The sequence below is a fragment of the Lytechinus pictus genome, chromosome 8 (genome assembly GCF_037042905.1).
Source record: "Lytechinus pictus isolate F3 Inbred chromosome 8, Lp3.0, whole genome shotgun sequence".
Taxonomy (NCBI): Eukaryota; Metazoa; Echinodermata; class Echinoidea; order Temnopleuroida; family Toxopneustidae; genus Lytechinus; species Lytechinus pictus.
Genome location: NC_087252.1, coordinates 9,910,599 through 9,924,459, shown reverse-complemented (window position 1 = coordinate 9,924,459; position 13,861 = coordinate 9,910,599). Strand labels below are relative to the sequence as shown.

Genomic DNA, 13,861 nt, shown 5'->3' with positions numbered 1-13,861 from the left:
TTCCTTTATTTCGACTTTTTCAAAAGTAGTTTTGATCGGAATAAATAAAGATTGCTTCCCTAAGAGCTACGATATAACATTTAAATGCACTTTTAAAACACGTGTTACAAGGATTAAAATACAGGACATGAAGACAAACATTAGGTTACTAAGTCTGTCTTTACTACATACATCAACGTTTGTGTTCCTGACAGTTATGGTGCATCCTGTAGAAATGGTATAAAGTCGTTCACCTGCGATTGTGTTATTGGCTTTATTGGAAGTATTTGTTCAATAGGTTGCTAAATTGTCAGTTCCATATTATACATTTTAATAATTATTCAAGCGGCGAAGATTCAATTTGTTACTTTTGTTATATCCTCTTTCATCAGGTTGTTCATCTTGTGCTATTTGACTTGCAAATACACGAATGAATCATAGCTATAAAGTATTTTTAAAACATTGTCTCTCACCGCTAGACGGGCTGCTTTTAACCCTTGATTTAAATATGCATTTGAATGAGTGCAATGAAATATATGTTTGCCAGCAAGTTTTGTTTATACTCATTTGTATTTTTTTCATCCCAGATATTAACGATTGTGGTCCTGACAGTTGTATGAATGGCGGAACCTGTAGAGATGGAATAAACGCTTACACCTGCGATTGTGTTCTTGGCTTTACTGGGAGTATTTGTTCGATAGGTATTTCTAAACTAATATCAGTTTCATATTATAGAAGATTCAGTTTAAAAAATACTTGTTGTGATATCCTGTTTCATCAGCTTGTTTACCTTGAGTTGTTTGTCATAAATACACGAATGGATTATACTAATATAAAGTTTTCAATACAATTTGCCCCATCGCTAGACCGGCTGCATTTAACTCTTGCTTTAAGTACTTAAGTGCAATGAAAGTTTGGTTTGCTAACAAGTATTTCCTAGTAATTTTGTATTTTATTCATCGCAGATATCAACAATTGTGGTCCTGACAGTTGTCTGAATGGTGGATCCTGTAGAGATGGGATAAACTCTTACACCTGCGATTGTGTTCTTGGCTTTACTGGGAGTATTTGTTCGATAGGTATTTGTCAAATACATTATCAGATTCCAAATTCTAAGATCTATTTATTATATAAGGAAAGAAGATTCGACTTTATAATTATTGTGATGTACTGTCGCGTTAGGGTTTTGTTAATGCTGTTGCTTTAGTTCTCATTTTTTAAGCATGAGACATTAATCAATCAATTCATCACTATCATTTTAATTATCATTATTGTCATCACCATCATCAATTAATTGATTATATAACGAAAACAATTCCGAAGTAATGTGCCTAATTGATAGACTTCTAATATTTACATTAAAATATGCATGTATATTAAAATAAATGAAAGTAAATATAATCGAGTAAATGAGTAATGATGTTGTTAATAAGAATTAACTAATTTTGTATGTTTATTATTGCAGATATCAACGATTGTGCACCTGACAGTTGTATAAATGGAGGAACGTGTATAGATGGAATAAACTCTTACACCTGCGATTGTGTCACTGGCTTCACGGGTGCACTTTGCTCAACAAGTAAACGATACTTTATTTGTTTCCTTTATTTCGTCTTTTTCAAAAGTAGTTTTGATCGGAATAAATAAAGATTGCTTCCCTAAGAGCTACGATATAACATTTAAATGCACTTTTAAAACACGTGTTACAAGGATTAAAATACAGGACATGAAGACAAACATTAGGTTACTAAGTCTGTCTTTACTACATACATCAACGATTGTGTTCCTGACAGTTATGGTGCATCCTGTAGAAATGGTATAAAGTCTTTAACCTGCGATTGTGTTATTGGCTTTATTGGAAGTATTTGTTCAATAGGTTGCTAAATTGTCAGTTCCATATTATACATTTTAATAATTATTCAAGCGGCGATGATTCAATTTGTTACTTTTGTTATATCCTCTTTCATCAGGTTGTTCATCTTGTGCTATTTGACTTGCAAATACACGAATGAATCATAGCTATAAAGTATTTTTAAAACATTGTCTCTCACCGCTAGACGGGCTGCTTTTAACCCTTGATTTAAATATGCATTTGAATGAGTGCAATGAAATATATGTTTGCCAGCAAGTTTTGTTTATACTCATTTGTATCCTTTTCATCCCAGATATTAACGATTGTGGTCCTGACAGTTGTATGAATGGCGGAACCTGTAGAGATGGAATAAACGCTTACACCTGCGATTGTGTTCTTGGCTTTACTGGGAGTATTTGTTCGATAGGTATTTCTAAACTAATATCAGTTTCATATTATAGAAGATTCAGTTTAAAAAATACTTTTTGTGATATCCTGTTTCATAGGCTTGTTTACCTTGAGTTGTTTGTCATAAATACACGAATGGATTATACTAATATAAAGTTTTCAATACAATTTGCCCCATCGCTAGAACGGCTGCATTTAACTCTTGCTTTAAGTACTTAAGTGCAATGAAAGTTTGGTTTGCTAACAAGTATTTCTTAGTAATTTTGTATTTTATTCATCGCAGATATCAACAATTGTGGTCCTGACAGTTGTCTGAATGGTGGAACCTGTAGAGATGGGATAAACTCTTACACCTGCGATTGTGTTCTTGGCTTTACTGGGAGTATTTGTTCGATAGGTATTTCTAAACTAATATCAGTTCCATATTCTAAGATCTATTTATTATATAAGGAAAGAAGATTCGACTTTATAATTATTGTGATGTACTGTCGCGTTAGGGTTTTGTTAATGTTGTTGCTTTAGTTCTCATTTTTTAAGCATGAGACATTAATCAATCAATTCATTACTATCATTATAATTATCATTATTGTCATCACCATCATCAATTAATTGATTATATAACGAAAACAATTCCGAAGTAATGTGCCTAATTGATAGACTTCTAATATTTACATTAAAATATGCATGTATATTAAAATAAATGAAAGTAAATATAATCGAGTAAATGAGTAATGATGTTGTTAATAAGAATTAACTAATTTTGTATGTTTATTATTGCAGATATCAACGATTGTGCACCTGACAGTTGTATAAATGGAGGAACGTGTATAGATGGAATAAACTCTTACACCTGCGATTGTGTCACTGGCTTCACGGGTGCACTTTGCTCAACAAGTAAACGATACTTTATTTGTTTCCTTTATTTCGACTTTTTCAAAAGTAGTTTTGATCGGAATAAATAAAGATTGCTTCCCTAAGAGCTACGATATAACATTTAAATGCACTCTTAAAACACGTGTTACAAGGATGAAAATACAGGACATGAAGACAAACATTAGGTTACTAAGTCTGTCTTTACTACATACATCAACGATTGTGTTCCTGACAGTTATGGTGCATCCTGTAGAAATGGTATAAAGTCTTTCACCTGCGATTGTGTTATTGGCTTTATTGGAAGTATTTGTTCAATAGGTTGCTAAATTGTCAGTTCCATATTATACATTTTATCAATTATTCAAGCGGCGAAGATTCAATTTGTTACTTTTGTTATATCCTCTTTCATCAGGTTGTTCATCTTGTGCTATTTGACTTGCAAATACACGAATGAATCATAGCTATAAAGTATTTTTAAAACATTGTCTCTCTCCGCTAGACTGGCTGCTTTTAACCCTTGATTTAAATATGCATTTGAACGAGTGCAATGAAATATATGTTTGCCAGCAAGTTTCCTTTTCATCCCAGATATTAACGATTGTGGTCCTGACAGTTGTATGAATGGCGGAACCTGTAGAGATGGAATAAACTCTTACACATGCGATTGTGTTCTTGGCTTTACTGGGAGTATTTGTTCGATAGGTATTTCTAAACTAATATCAGTTCCATATTAAAGAAGATTCAGTTAAAAAAATACTTTTTGTGATATCCTGTTTCATCAGCTTGTTTACCTTGAGTTGTTTGTCATGAATACACGAATGGATTATACTAAATTAATGTTTTCAATACAATTTGCCCCATCGCTAGACCGGCTGCATTTAAGTCTTGCTTTAAATACTTAAGTGCAATGAAAGTTTGGTTTGCTAACAAGTATTTCTTAGTAATTTTGTATTTTATTCATCGCAGATATCAACAATTGTGATCCTGACAGTTGTCTGAATGGTGGAACCTGTAGAGATGGGATAAACTCTTACACCTGCGATTGTGTTCTTGGCTTTACTGGGAGTATTTGTTCGATAGGTATTTGTCAAATACATTATCAGATTCCAAATTCTAAGATCTACATATTATATAAGGAAAGAAGATTCGACTTTATAATTATTGTGATCTACTTTCGCGTTAGGTTATTGTTTATGTTGTTGTTTTAGTTCTCATTTTTTAAGCATGAGACATTAATCAATCAATTCATCATCATCATCACCATCATTCTAATTATCATCATTGTCATCACCATCATCAATTAATTATATAATATTGACTGGTCTTGAGGGGAACATCAAATACATTGCCAGCAAAAGAATCATATTGGCCCGAGTCTTTAGACGAGGGCAATATGGGTCTTTTAAGGGCAATATATTTGATGTTCCCCGAAAGAAGGGCAGTCAATATTTTTATTATCATCCAAATCAGATATCTAGAGCAAAAATCATGATAAAAGTGATATCTTTTAAGAATAGAGTTCTGTTGTGTCATGATAATATCAGTGTCTATATAGGCTCTGCACTTTACCATTATGACGTACTTGCAAGCGCCCAGATCCAGCGTTGTCTTTATTATGACGTAGATCGTTGGTGCGCGGAACATTATGAAGCGTATCATTTCATTCGCATCCTCAAAGGCCCGGATGTGAGACCAGGGAAAATACAAAGGTATATTTTGCGTCGTCTCTGCATGCAAAGTCAATACGCGCATTGAGACCGAGGAAAATACAAACAATATACCTATCCCTTCCTGATAATAATAAAATACAGGGAAATACGGTTTTGTAAATGACCAGCTCAGATGTCTGATACGGGTGATAATTGATTATATAACGAAAAAACTTCCGAAGTAATGTGCCTAATATTGATAGACTTCTAATATTTACATTAAAATATGCATATATATTATAATGAATGAAAGTAAATATAATCGAGTAAAAGAGTAATGATGTTGTTAATAAGAATTAACTAATTGTGTACGTTTATTATTGCAGATATCAACGATTGTGCACCTGACAGTTGTATAAATGGAGGAACGTGTAGAGATGGAATAAACTTTTACACGTGCGATTGTGTCACTGGCTTCACGGGTGCACTTTGCTCAACAAGTAAACGATATTTTATTTGCTTCCTTTATTTCGACTTTTTCAAAAGTAGTTTTGATCGGAATAAATAAAGATTGCTTCCCTAAGAGCTACGATATAACATTTAAATGCACTCTTGAAACACGTGTTACAATGATTAAAATACAGGACATGAAGACAATAAACATTAGGTTACTAAGTCTGTCTTTACTACATAAATCAACGATTGTGTTCCTGACAGTTATGGTGCAACCTGTAGAAATGGTATAAAGTCTTTCACCTGCGATTGTGTATTGGCTTTTTTGGAAGTATTTGTTCAATAGGTTGCTAAATTGTCAGTTCTATATTATACATTTTATTAATTATTCAAGCGGCGAAGATTCAATTTGTTACTTTTGTTATATCCTCTTTCATCATCTTGTTCATCTTGTGCTATTTGACTTGCAAATACACGAATGAATCATAGCTATAAAGTATTTTTAAAACATTGTCTCTCACCGCTAGACTGGCTGTTTTTAACCCTTGATTGAAATATGCATTTGAATGAGTGCAATGAAATATATGTTTGCCAGCAAGTTTTGTTTATACTCATTTGTATCCTTTTCATCCAAGATATTAACGATTGTGGTCTTGACAGTTGTATGAATGGCGGAACCTGTAGAGATGAAATAAACTCTTACACCTGCGATTGTGTTCTTGGCTTTACTGGGAGTACTTGCTCGATAGGTATTTGCTAATCTAATATCAGTTCCATATTATAGAACATTCATTTAAAAAAATACTTTTCGTGATATCCTGTTTCATCAGCTTGTTTACCTTGAGTTCTTTGTCATAAATACACGAATGGATTATATTAATATAATGTTTTCAATACAATGTGCCTCGCTAGACTGAGTGCATTTAACTCTTGCTTTAAATAAATAAGTGCAATGGCATTTTGGTTTGCTAACAAGAATTTCTTACTATTTGTGTATCTTATCCATCGCAGTTACCAACGAGTGTGGTCCTGACAGTTGTATGAACGGTGGAACCTGTATAGATGGAATAAACTCTTACACCTGCGATTGTGTTCTTGGCTTTACCGGGAGTACTTGTTCGATAGGTATATTTGCAATTTTATTTCCAAATTTCTAAGTTTTATGAATTATTTTAGTAAAGGATGTTTAACTTGATACTCAATATATTCTGTCACGTTAGGTCGCTTTTAATATTTCTCCGTGTCTTGATTTCATTAAAACAAAAATTTATATTAATTATTATAATAGTACGGTGAAATGTCCGAAGTAATGTGCATAGTTGCTACACCTATTTGTACTAGGACTGAAATCAAATATAAAAAAGCAAATGAGTAAATAAATAAGTTTTCCCTCTGAAGATTGTGTTTCTATCAGTTGTATGAATAATGGAACCTGTATAGATGGAATAAACCCTTCTGCGATTGTGTTCTTGGTTTTACAGGAAGTATGTGTTCGATATGTATTTCACTTTTTCTATATTTTACCTTGGTCCCACTGCACTCATGGATGTAGTCCAGATACTCGCCGTATTTTATTGTCCGCTTTATTCTTCCACACATATTACGCCACTGATTAACATACTACACACACCGCGCAAGACCACGGATCGCGCGACTCAACGAATCTGTCCGCTCGAAAAAAGGGGAAAACTTTTGTATAGGTGTGACCCCACTGATCTCTTCCTTATCTGGATGGGAACAATAACGCTGATTGGCCTATTCCGTGTTGAAGCACCGGAAGTTGGTACCTCCGCACGCCGAGTTCCCCCAAAAAAGCCAAAATCGAAGTAGTCTCGTTCACGGCAATAGTGTCAATTCTTGATTATACTTACCAGATCAACTCTTATTACGGCACTTTTCAATGTGAATTTATACCTGATACAAAGTTAAAGATGCCGTCCTGTGCCGCGTATGAATGCACTAATCGGGACGACCGTGGAAGCAGAGAAAATGTGATCACTTTTCACAGCTAAGACAAGCTGGTGAACTGCATAGTTGTAGACTTTATGTAGTCCCATGTGCTCAAATACATGTGGTAATTCTAAATTACCAGAGCAAGTTTCCAAAACTTTAAAACTCCAGGGGGGGGGGGGGGTTATCGCCCGGGGGTTATCGATTGTTGTGATTTCTCTGGAAGCGTGATGAATTTAAACCATGATTCAAATAAATATTCAGTTTATTGATATTCATAACTGTCACCAACTGAAGTTTTATGAGTTTATCAGTCATGTTTGGACAGAAGAATGTCACGAGACACGAAAATACTGACCGTGTAGCCTGTATTCTGAAACTTGACTTAAGTTAAGTTAAGACTGGAAATCTGCCGTTTCGGAGGAGTAAAAAAAAAATGATTTTTTGCGAAGCACAGATCCTGACCGAAATAGAATGATTTTTCGGTCAAGGACTAGATCTACAAGGTATTCTGAAAATTATTGTATCTTTTATTTGTGTTAATTTCCTTGGAAAGGACAGTAAAATTTAGAAGCTAGAGCTGAGGTACATGTACGGTAGGACTAGGACTTTAGGAGGCTAATGGAACTTGTGGCATGTGAATTTGTGATATTTCTCTGTTAACAATAGATCTAATTATTTTTCCCAAGAACTTTTTTTTTTTTAAAGTACGTAAAAAGACATTAGGCTACAGAGACGGATTAACAGACTTCAGAATTTTCACAGAACTTATTTTGAGATGATGAATGTCTTCAAAGAAAAAAAAATGTCTCGGTGGAGCAAAAAAAAAGGGGGGGGGGGGTTATCAACCAAAAATTTAGGGGGGTGACGCAAGAAAAATAATCTGACAAGCCAAAAAAAGGTTATCAACCAGAATTTTAGGGCGGACCACAACAATTTTAGGGGGGTCCACCTGAATTTAGGGGGGATGCAGGAAAAAAAATTGACAAGCAAAAAGAACAAAAAAGGTTATCAACATAAGTTTTGGGGGGTCTGTTCCCCAACCTAAAATTTAGGGGTGACAGGATCCCCCCCCCCCCCCCCGCTGCCTTTATGAACAAACTGGAGAGAGGGTAATTGAAGAGGGTCGATCGATGTGACGGAGGGAGAGAGAGAGAGAGACACTCTTAACAGGGGCCGCGGAACCGGGGGGGGGGGATGGGGGGCTTCAGCCCCCCCCCCCCCCCACTTCTTTCCAAAACCCGTGTACAAAAACGTAAAATTGACCATATGATTGTGATTTTTAGCATGGTCAGCCCCCCCCCCCCCCACTTTGAAAACCGTTCCGCGGCCCCTGCATAAAGGGCGAGTCCACCTCATGGAAATATTATTTGAATAGAGAGAAAAACCACACAATATGCTAAAAATTTAATCAAAATCAGAAGTAAAATATGAAAGTTATGATATTTAAATTTATTTATATTTTTACTTAAGCGATGAATTTTTCGGTGTTATGCTTGTTTTATTTTTTTGGGGGGTGGACTTAAATGGGGGTTTCAAGCCAAGTGTTATAAGCCTGCATAACCTAGAAAATCCTTGCCCTATCCCTAAGATGTTATTTGGCAAACCTCCAAAATACTCCTAGACAAGTCAAGGATTTCATCCATTCTTCCTTAGGTGAGAAAAACACCAACCCCTTCAAAATTATGTTTCCGAAATGTACTGGGAAAGTACCATGGTTTCAAGAAAATTGCGAATTCTGGCACCTTAAATATATGAAGTTTTGTATGAAAAGCAATGAGAGCTTCAGTGTGCAGACAGCTAGCGTATCGCTCACAGCGATCGCGTTCGTTTTGGGGGAACTGGTATGGCGGACAATAGAACTCGCGGGCTTGAAACAAAGGACCCTCCCCGCATATCCAGTTAGTGGAGAGATCAGTGTGTGACCCGCCATCAACGTCCGTTGTCTGCGGATTGTTCAAAACAGTCCAGCAGGTGGACAATTACGGATGCAGAGAGGATTTAAAACGGAAAAGAATCTTGCCATCCGTTGGAAAACGTTATGTATCAGTTGTGTACCGTTCAAATTGCGTAGCTACGGGCAGGCATGGGGGGCACCTCCCCCCTCAAAAAAAAAAAAAAAAAAAGGAGAAAAAGAGGGAGAAAGGAAAAGAAACGTAGTCGGAAAGAAGAAATTATTGTTCATTATAATGTTTTATTATAATAATGTTACGTTCTATTACAAGTTCCTCTCCCCCAGGAGTTTTGTAATAAGTAAATAAATCTTGACAATTAATTGTCAAGGATTAAGAGAAAGGAAAAAGAGACTAAAACTGTATAAATGGGTAAAATATATGAAGATTCAAATTCTTTTTCTTCAAGAAACTCATTTTACAAAATAAATTATTCAGGTTCATGACAAATTTGGTTGGAAAGGTCTGTCTTACCACTCTATTGGAACTTCAAACAGTTGTGGTACGAGTATTCTAATAAATTGTCACTCAGTTGAAGTTCTTAATCATATATCCTTCCATGAAGGTCGATCAAATGCTGTTAACATATTATATGGTGGTGAGTCGCTATGGCTACTTAATATTTATGCTCCGAATATTTTGACAAATAGAAGGATTTTTTTCAAATCTTGTTTTGCCTTCTTAGATGACAATATCATTCCTAGTGATTGTGTTATTTTTGGTGGCGATTTCAATACTATTTTAAACTATAGATCTGACAAAAGAGGAGGGATTTCGAAAGATTTTTCGGATGCAAAGTACCTAAGAGAACAGTCTGAGTTAAGAGATTTCGTTGATATCTGGAGACTCAAACATCCCAACTCTATCGAATTTACTCATCAACTAATACGACAGTCTCCTATTGAGACAAGAATATATTTTTTCTTAGTTTCTGGTAGACTTAAGAATAATATTATCAATTGCAATATAATAGGAAGATTTTTATCTGATCATAATCCAGTTCTTATAAAAATTGAATTCAATAAATTCAGAAAAGGCAAAGGTCAATGGAAACTTAATAACTCTTTGTTACAAGACTCTGAATACAAAAAAATCATTATTGCTCTAATAAAAGACCTTGGGGAAAATATTAATAATCAAGTAGCTGATATAAGATTACTTTGGGATTTATTTAAAAAAGAGGTTAAACAAAAATCAATATATTTTTGTATAGATAAATCTAACAATACAAAATGTAAACAATTAAATTTACAACAAAGACTTGACCATCTTACCAAGCAGAAATTTATATCTACTAAACAGAATCAAGAAATTAAAGAAATACGAAGAGAACTAAATAATCTCTATGATTATAAAGTTCATGGAGCTTTGGTGAGATCCAAAATAAAGTGGTACGAAGAGGGGGAACGTAATAACAATTTTTTTCTAGGTCTTGAAAAAAGAAATTATCAACAGAAGAATTTGTTTAAAGTGGAACACAATGGTAAAGTTTGTAAAGTCAAAACGATATCTTGACTGCTGAGGTGGATTACTTCTCAGAACTTTTTTCAAAATCGGAAAATATAGAAAGTAAGGATATAAATGATTATTTTGAAAATATTCACATAGAAAATTCATTAAACGAAAAACAGAAATTAATGTGTGATAGCACACTTACAATTCATGAATGTAATAAAGCTATTAAAAATTCTAAACTTGGTAAAAGTCCAGGTCCAGATGGTTTAACGTTTGAATTTTTCAAATGTTTTTGGGATCATTTAAAAACTATATTATTAAATTTATTTAACCATTCGTTATCAGTTGGGAATTTATAAGTTAGCCAAAATAGAGCTGTTATTACACTTTTGCATAAAAAGGGACGAAAAGATATACTATCCAACTGGAGGCCTATCAGTCTTTTAAACACTGATTACAAAATACTGGCATAAGTTTTGGCAGATAGATTGAAACTAGTATTAAGTTCATGTATTTCGCTTGATCAAAATGCCTACTTAAAAGGCCGTTTTGTTGGAAACAATATAAGACTTATTGATGATGTGATAAATTATATGACAAAACATGAAAAATCAGGGGCTATTTTATTTTTGGACCTAGAAAAGGGCCTTTGATAAAGTTAATAGGAATTTTCTTTATAAAGCCCTTGAGAAATTTAATTTTGGTAATAATTTCATAAGTTATATAAAAGCCTTATATGCTGATGCAGAGAGTTGTATAATGAATTTAAATTGGCAGTCAGTTTATTTCCCTCTAACTAGAGGAGTAAGACAAGGTTGTCCAGTGTCTGCCCTGTTATTTTTAGTAGTTGTAGAATTTTTATCAATTGATTTGAACAAGAATGATAACATTAAAGGTATTATTTTGACGAATAATGTAAACAATTCAGTTGAGATCAAGATAAGTCAATTTGCTGATGACACCACAGTATTTGTAGCGGATGAACTGTCTTTAAAAACTGTAATGGAAAGAGTCCAAAGGTTTTGCAAAGTTGCTGGACCATCGTTAAATGTTTCGAAAAGCTCGGGTTTTAGCTTTGGAAATGTTAACAGCAATCTTTTTCAAAAGGTTGATTGGAAAAGTGTGTTTATAAAAACTCTAGGGGTGTATTTCAGTAAAAATATGTTTGATGCTTATGAAAAAACTTGGAAAGAAAAAGTAACAAAAATTGAAAACCAAGTGTTATTGTGGAAATGCCGATATTTAACATTTTTCGGAAAAGTTACTGTACTAAAATCTTTAATTCTTTCAAATATAACTTATTTAATGACTGTATTTCCCATGCTTGATCACATTAATAAAAAAGTTGAACAAATCATATTTAAATTTATATGGAAAGGGCGTGATAAAATAAAAAGAAAAACAATGATTGGTAGAACTGAAAAAGGAGGAATAAACATGCCTGATTTTGTTTTACAATGTAATGCCCTAAAAACAGTTTGGCTAAAAAATCTATTTGAAACCAAGGATCACAATTTTAGATGGAAGTTCCTTCCTGAACTACACCTCAATTACTTTGGACCGAATTCACTTGTTCTTAAAATGTCTTTTGAAAAAGAATGTCAAATGCCTGAAATGAAACAACTTCCATTATTTTATCGTCAATGTATAATTGCTTGGAAAATGTGTAATAACAAACCCTCTTTTGAGAATACAGGTGAAGATATTAGGCAACAGTTATTATGGGGTAATAAAAACATTTTGTATAAGAATAAGTGTTTGTTTTGGAAGCATTGGGTATGCTCAGACATTCTTGTTATTGGAGATATTGTTAACAACGATGGACTATTGGATATACTGTGTATTCATGCAAAATTAAAGAAAAAAGGAAATTATTTATGTGAATCGAAATTAATTTGGAGTTGTATACCAGAAAAATGGAAAAACATTTTGGTTAATGATAAACATTGCTCAAATCATTCAATTGTTAGCTACTTTCAATTGAAGGACCATGATCCTGTTTTACATATAAAACAAAGTAAACATTTATCTGTTAAACTTTCTAAAAGATTATACAATTTTCTTGTGGATAAAAAGTTTATAACCCCAAATGTTGAACAATATTGGTCATTTTACTTCAAAGAAAATTTGATTTGGAACAATATCTGGAAAGAAAAAGTTACTTTCATTGAAGAATTTCGTTTAGCTGAATTCAACTTTAAATTTTTGTATAAACTTTTGATGTCAAATGAATATTTGTTTCGATTTAAATTGGCAGAATCTCCACTCTGTTTTAAATGTAAAACTATTGAAAACTATTATCACTTATTTTATGATTGATATTATTCTAGACTCTTTTGGTTAAAATTCAGTAACTTTTGTGTTACCATTAATCTGAATATTAAAAATGTGGATATAAGTTATAAAGACATTGTGATTGGTAGACACGGTGGTAATGGACACAACGTTATAGCTTTCTTTAATGTATTAATCAATTTAGCTTCTTATACAATTTTTCAACAAAAAAGAAAATCAAATTTTAAAGAAATATTTGAAATATTCTTAGAAGAAATAAAATGGAGAGCAAATATAAAAAAAATGATTTTTTGGAAAAATTGTAAAACAAAGATTGAAAAGTCAATTTAGGCATTATGTTTGCTTACTATTGAACATGTATCTAAACATTTTTCTTGCTATATTTATATAATGTTGTCAATTTTTATGTTGAATTCTAATGTATATCATGCTGTTGTTTTTTATTTTTGTTCAATATACAGTGACGATGTAAATGAGAACATACAAATAAAAAAATTAAAAAATAAATAAAAAAAACGAAATATTATATCTTACAATTATTCCGTTCAAAAGTTACAGCATTTTGATTTACATAATTTAGGGGGACTTACTTGTGTATATATTAACTTTTGAACGGTATTATTTCCAAAGTAATTTGCATATTTGCTACACTAGCTCTATTTAAATTCAAATATGCATATCGAAATTCAATATATCAGAGCAATTGACTCATTAAAGCAATATGTGTTCTGTCTTTATCTAATACAAATATCAACGATTGTGCACCTGACAGTTGTTTCAATGGTGGAACCTGTAGAGATGAAATAAACTCTTACACCTGCGAGTGTCCTCCTGGCTTTACTGGGAGTATTTGTTCGATAGGTACTTGTATTTGCTAAATCAATCATTAGTTCCATATAATTTATTTCATGCATTATTCAAGCAACGGACATTCAACTTCATTTTTTTTTTTCGAAATCCTGTTTCATCCTGTTATACAAGAATGGATAATGCTA

General features: G+C 33.0%; 1 protein-coding gene across 1 annotated transcript in view; it reads left to right on the top strand.

Moving 5' to 3' along the window:
* The window catches only part of LOC129267249 (fibrillin-2-like), an 85,783-nt gene that overhangs the window by 40,638 nt on the left and 31,284 nt on the right, over nt 1-13,861 (top strand). Inside the window, exons 81-92 of the mRNA XM_064103263.1 lie at nt 567-680; nt 945-1,058; nt 1,445-1,558; nt 2,145-2,258; nt 2,523-2,636; nt 3,020-3,133; nt 3,701-3,814; nt 4,079-4,192; nt 5,148-5,261; nt 5,850-5,963; nt 6,226-6,331; nt 13,606-13,727. Of these exons, the coding sequence (XP_063959333.1) occupies nt 567-680; nt 945-1,058; nt 1,445-1,558; nt 2,145-2,258; nt 2,523-2,636; nt 3,020-3,133; nt 3,701-3,814; nt 4,079-4,192; nt 5,148-5,261; nt 5,850-5,963; nt 6,226-6,331; nt 13,606-13,727 (1,368 nt within the window). The remainder of the gene's footprint in view (nt 1-566; nt 681-944; nt 1,059-1,444; nt 1,559-2,144; nt 2,259-2,522; nt 2,637-3,019; nt 3,134-3,700; nt 3,815-4,078; nt 4,193-5,147; nt 5,262-5,849; nt 5,964-6,225; nt 6,332-13,605; nt 13,728-13,861) is intronic.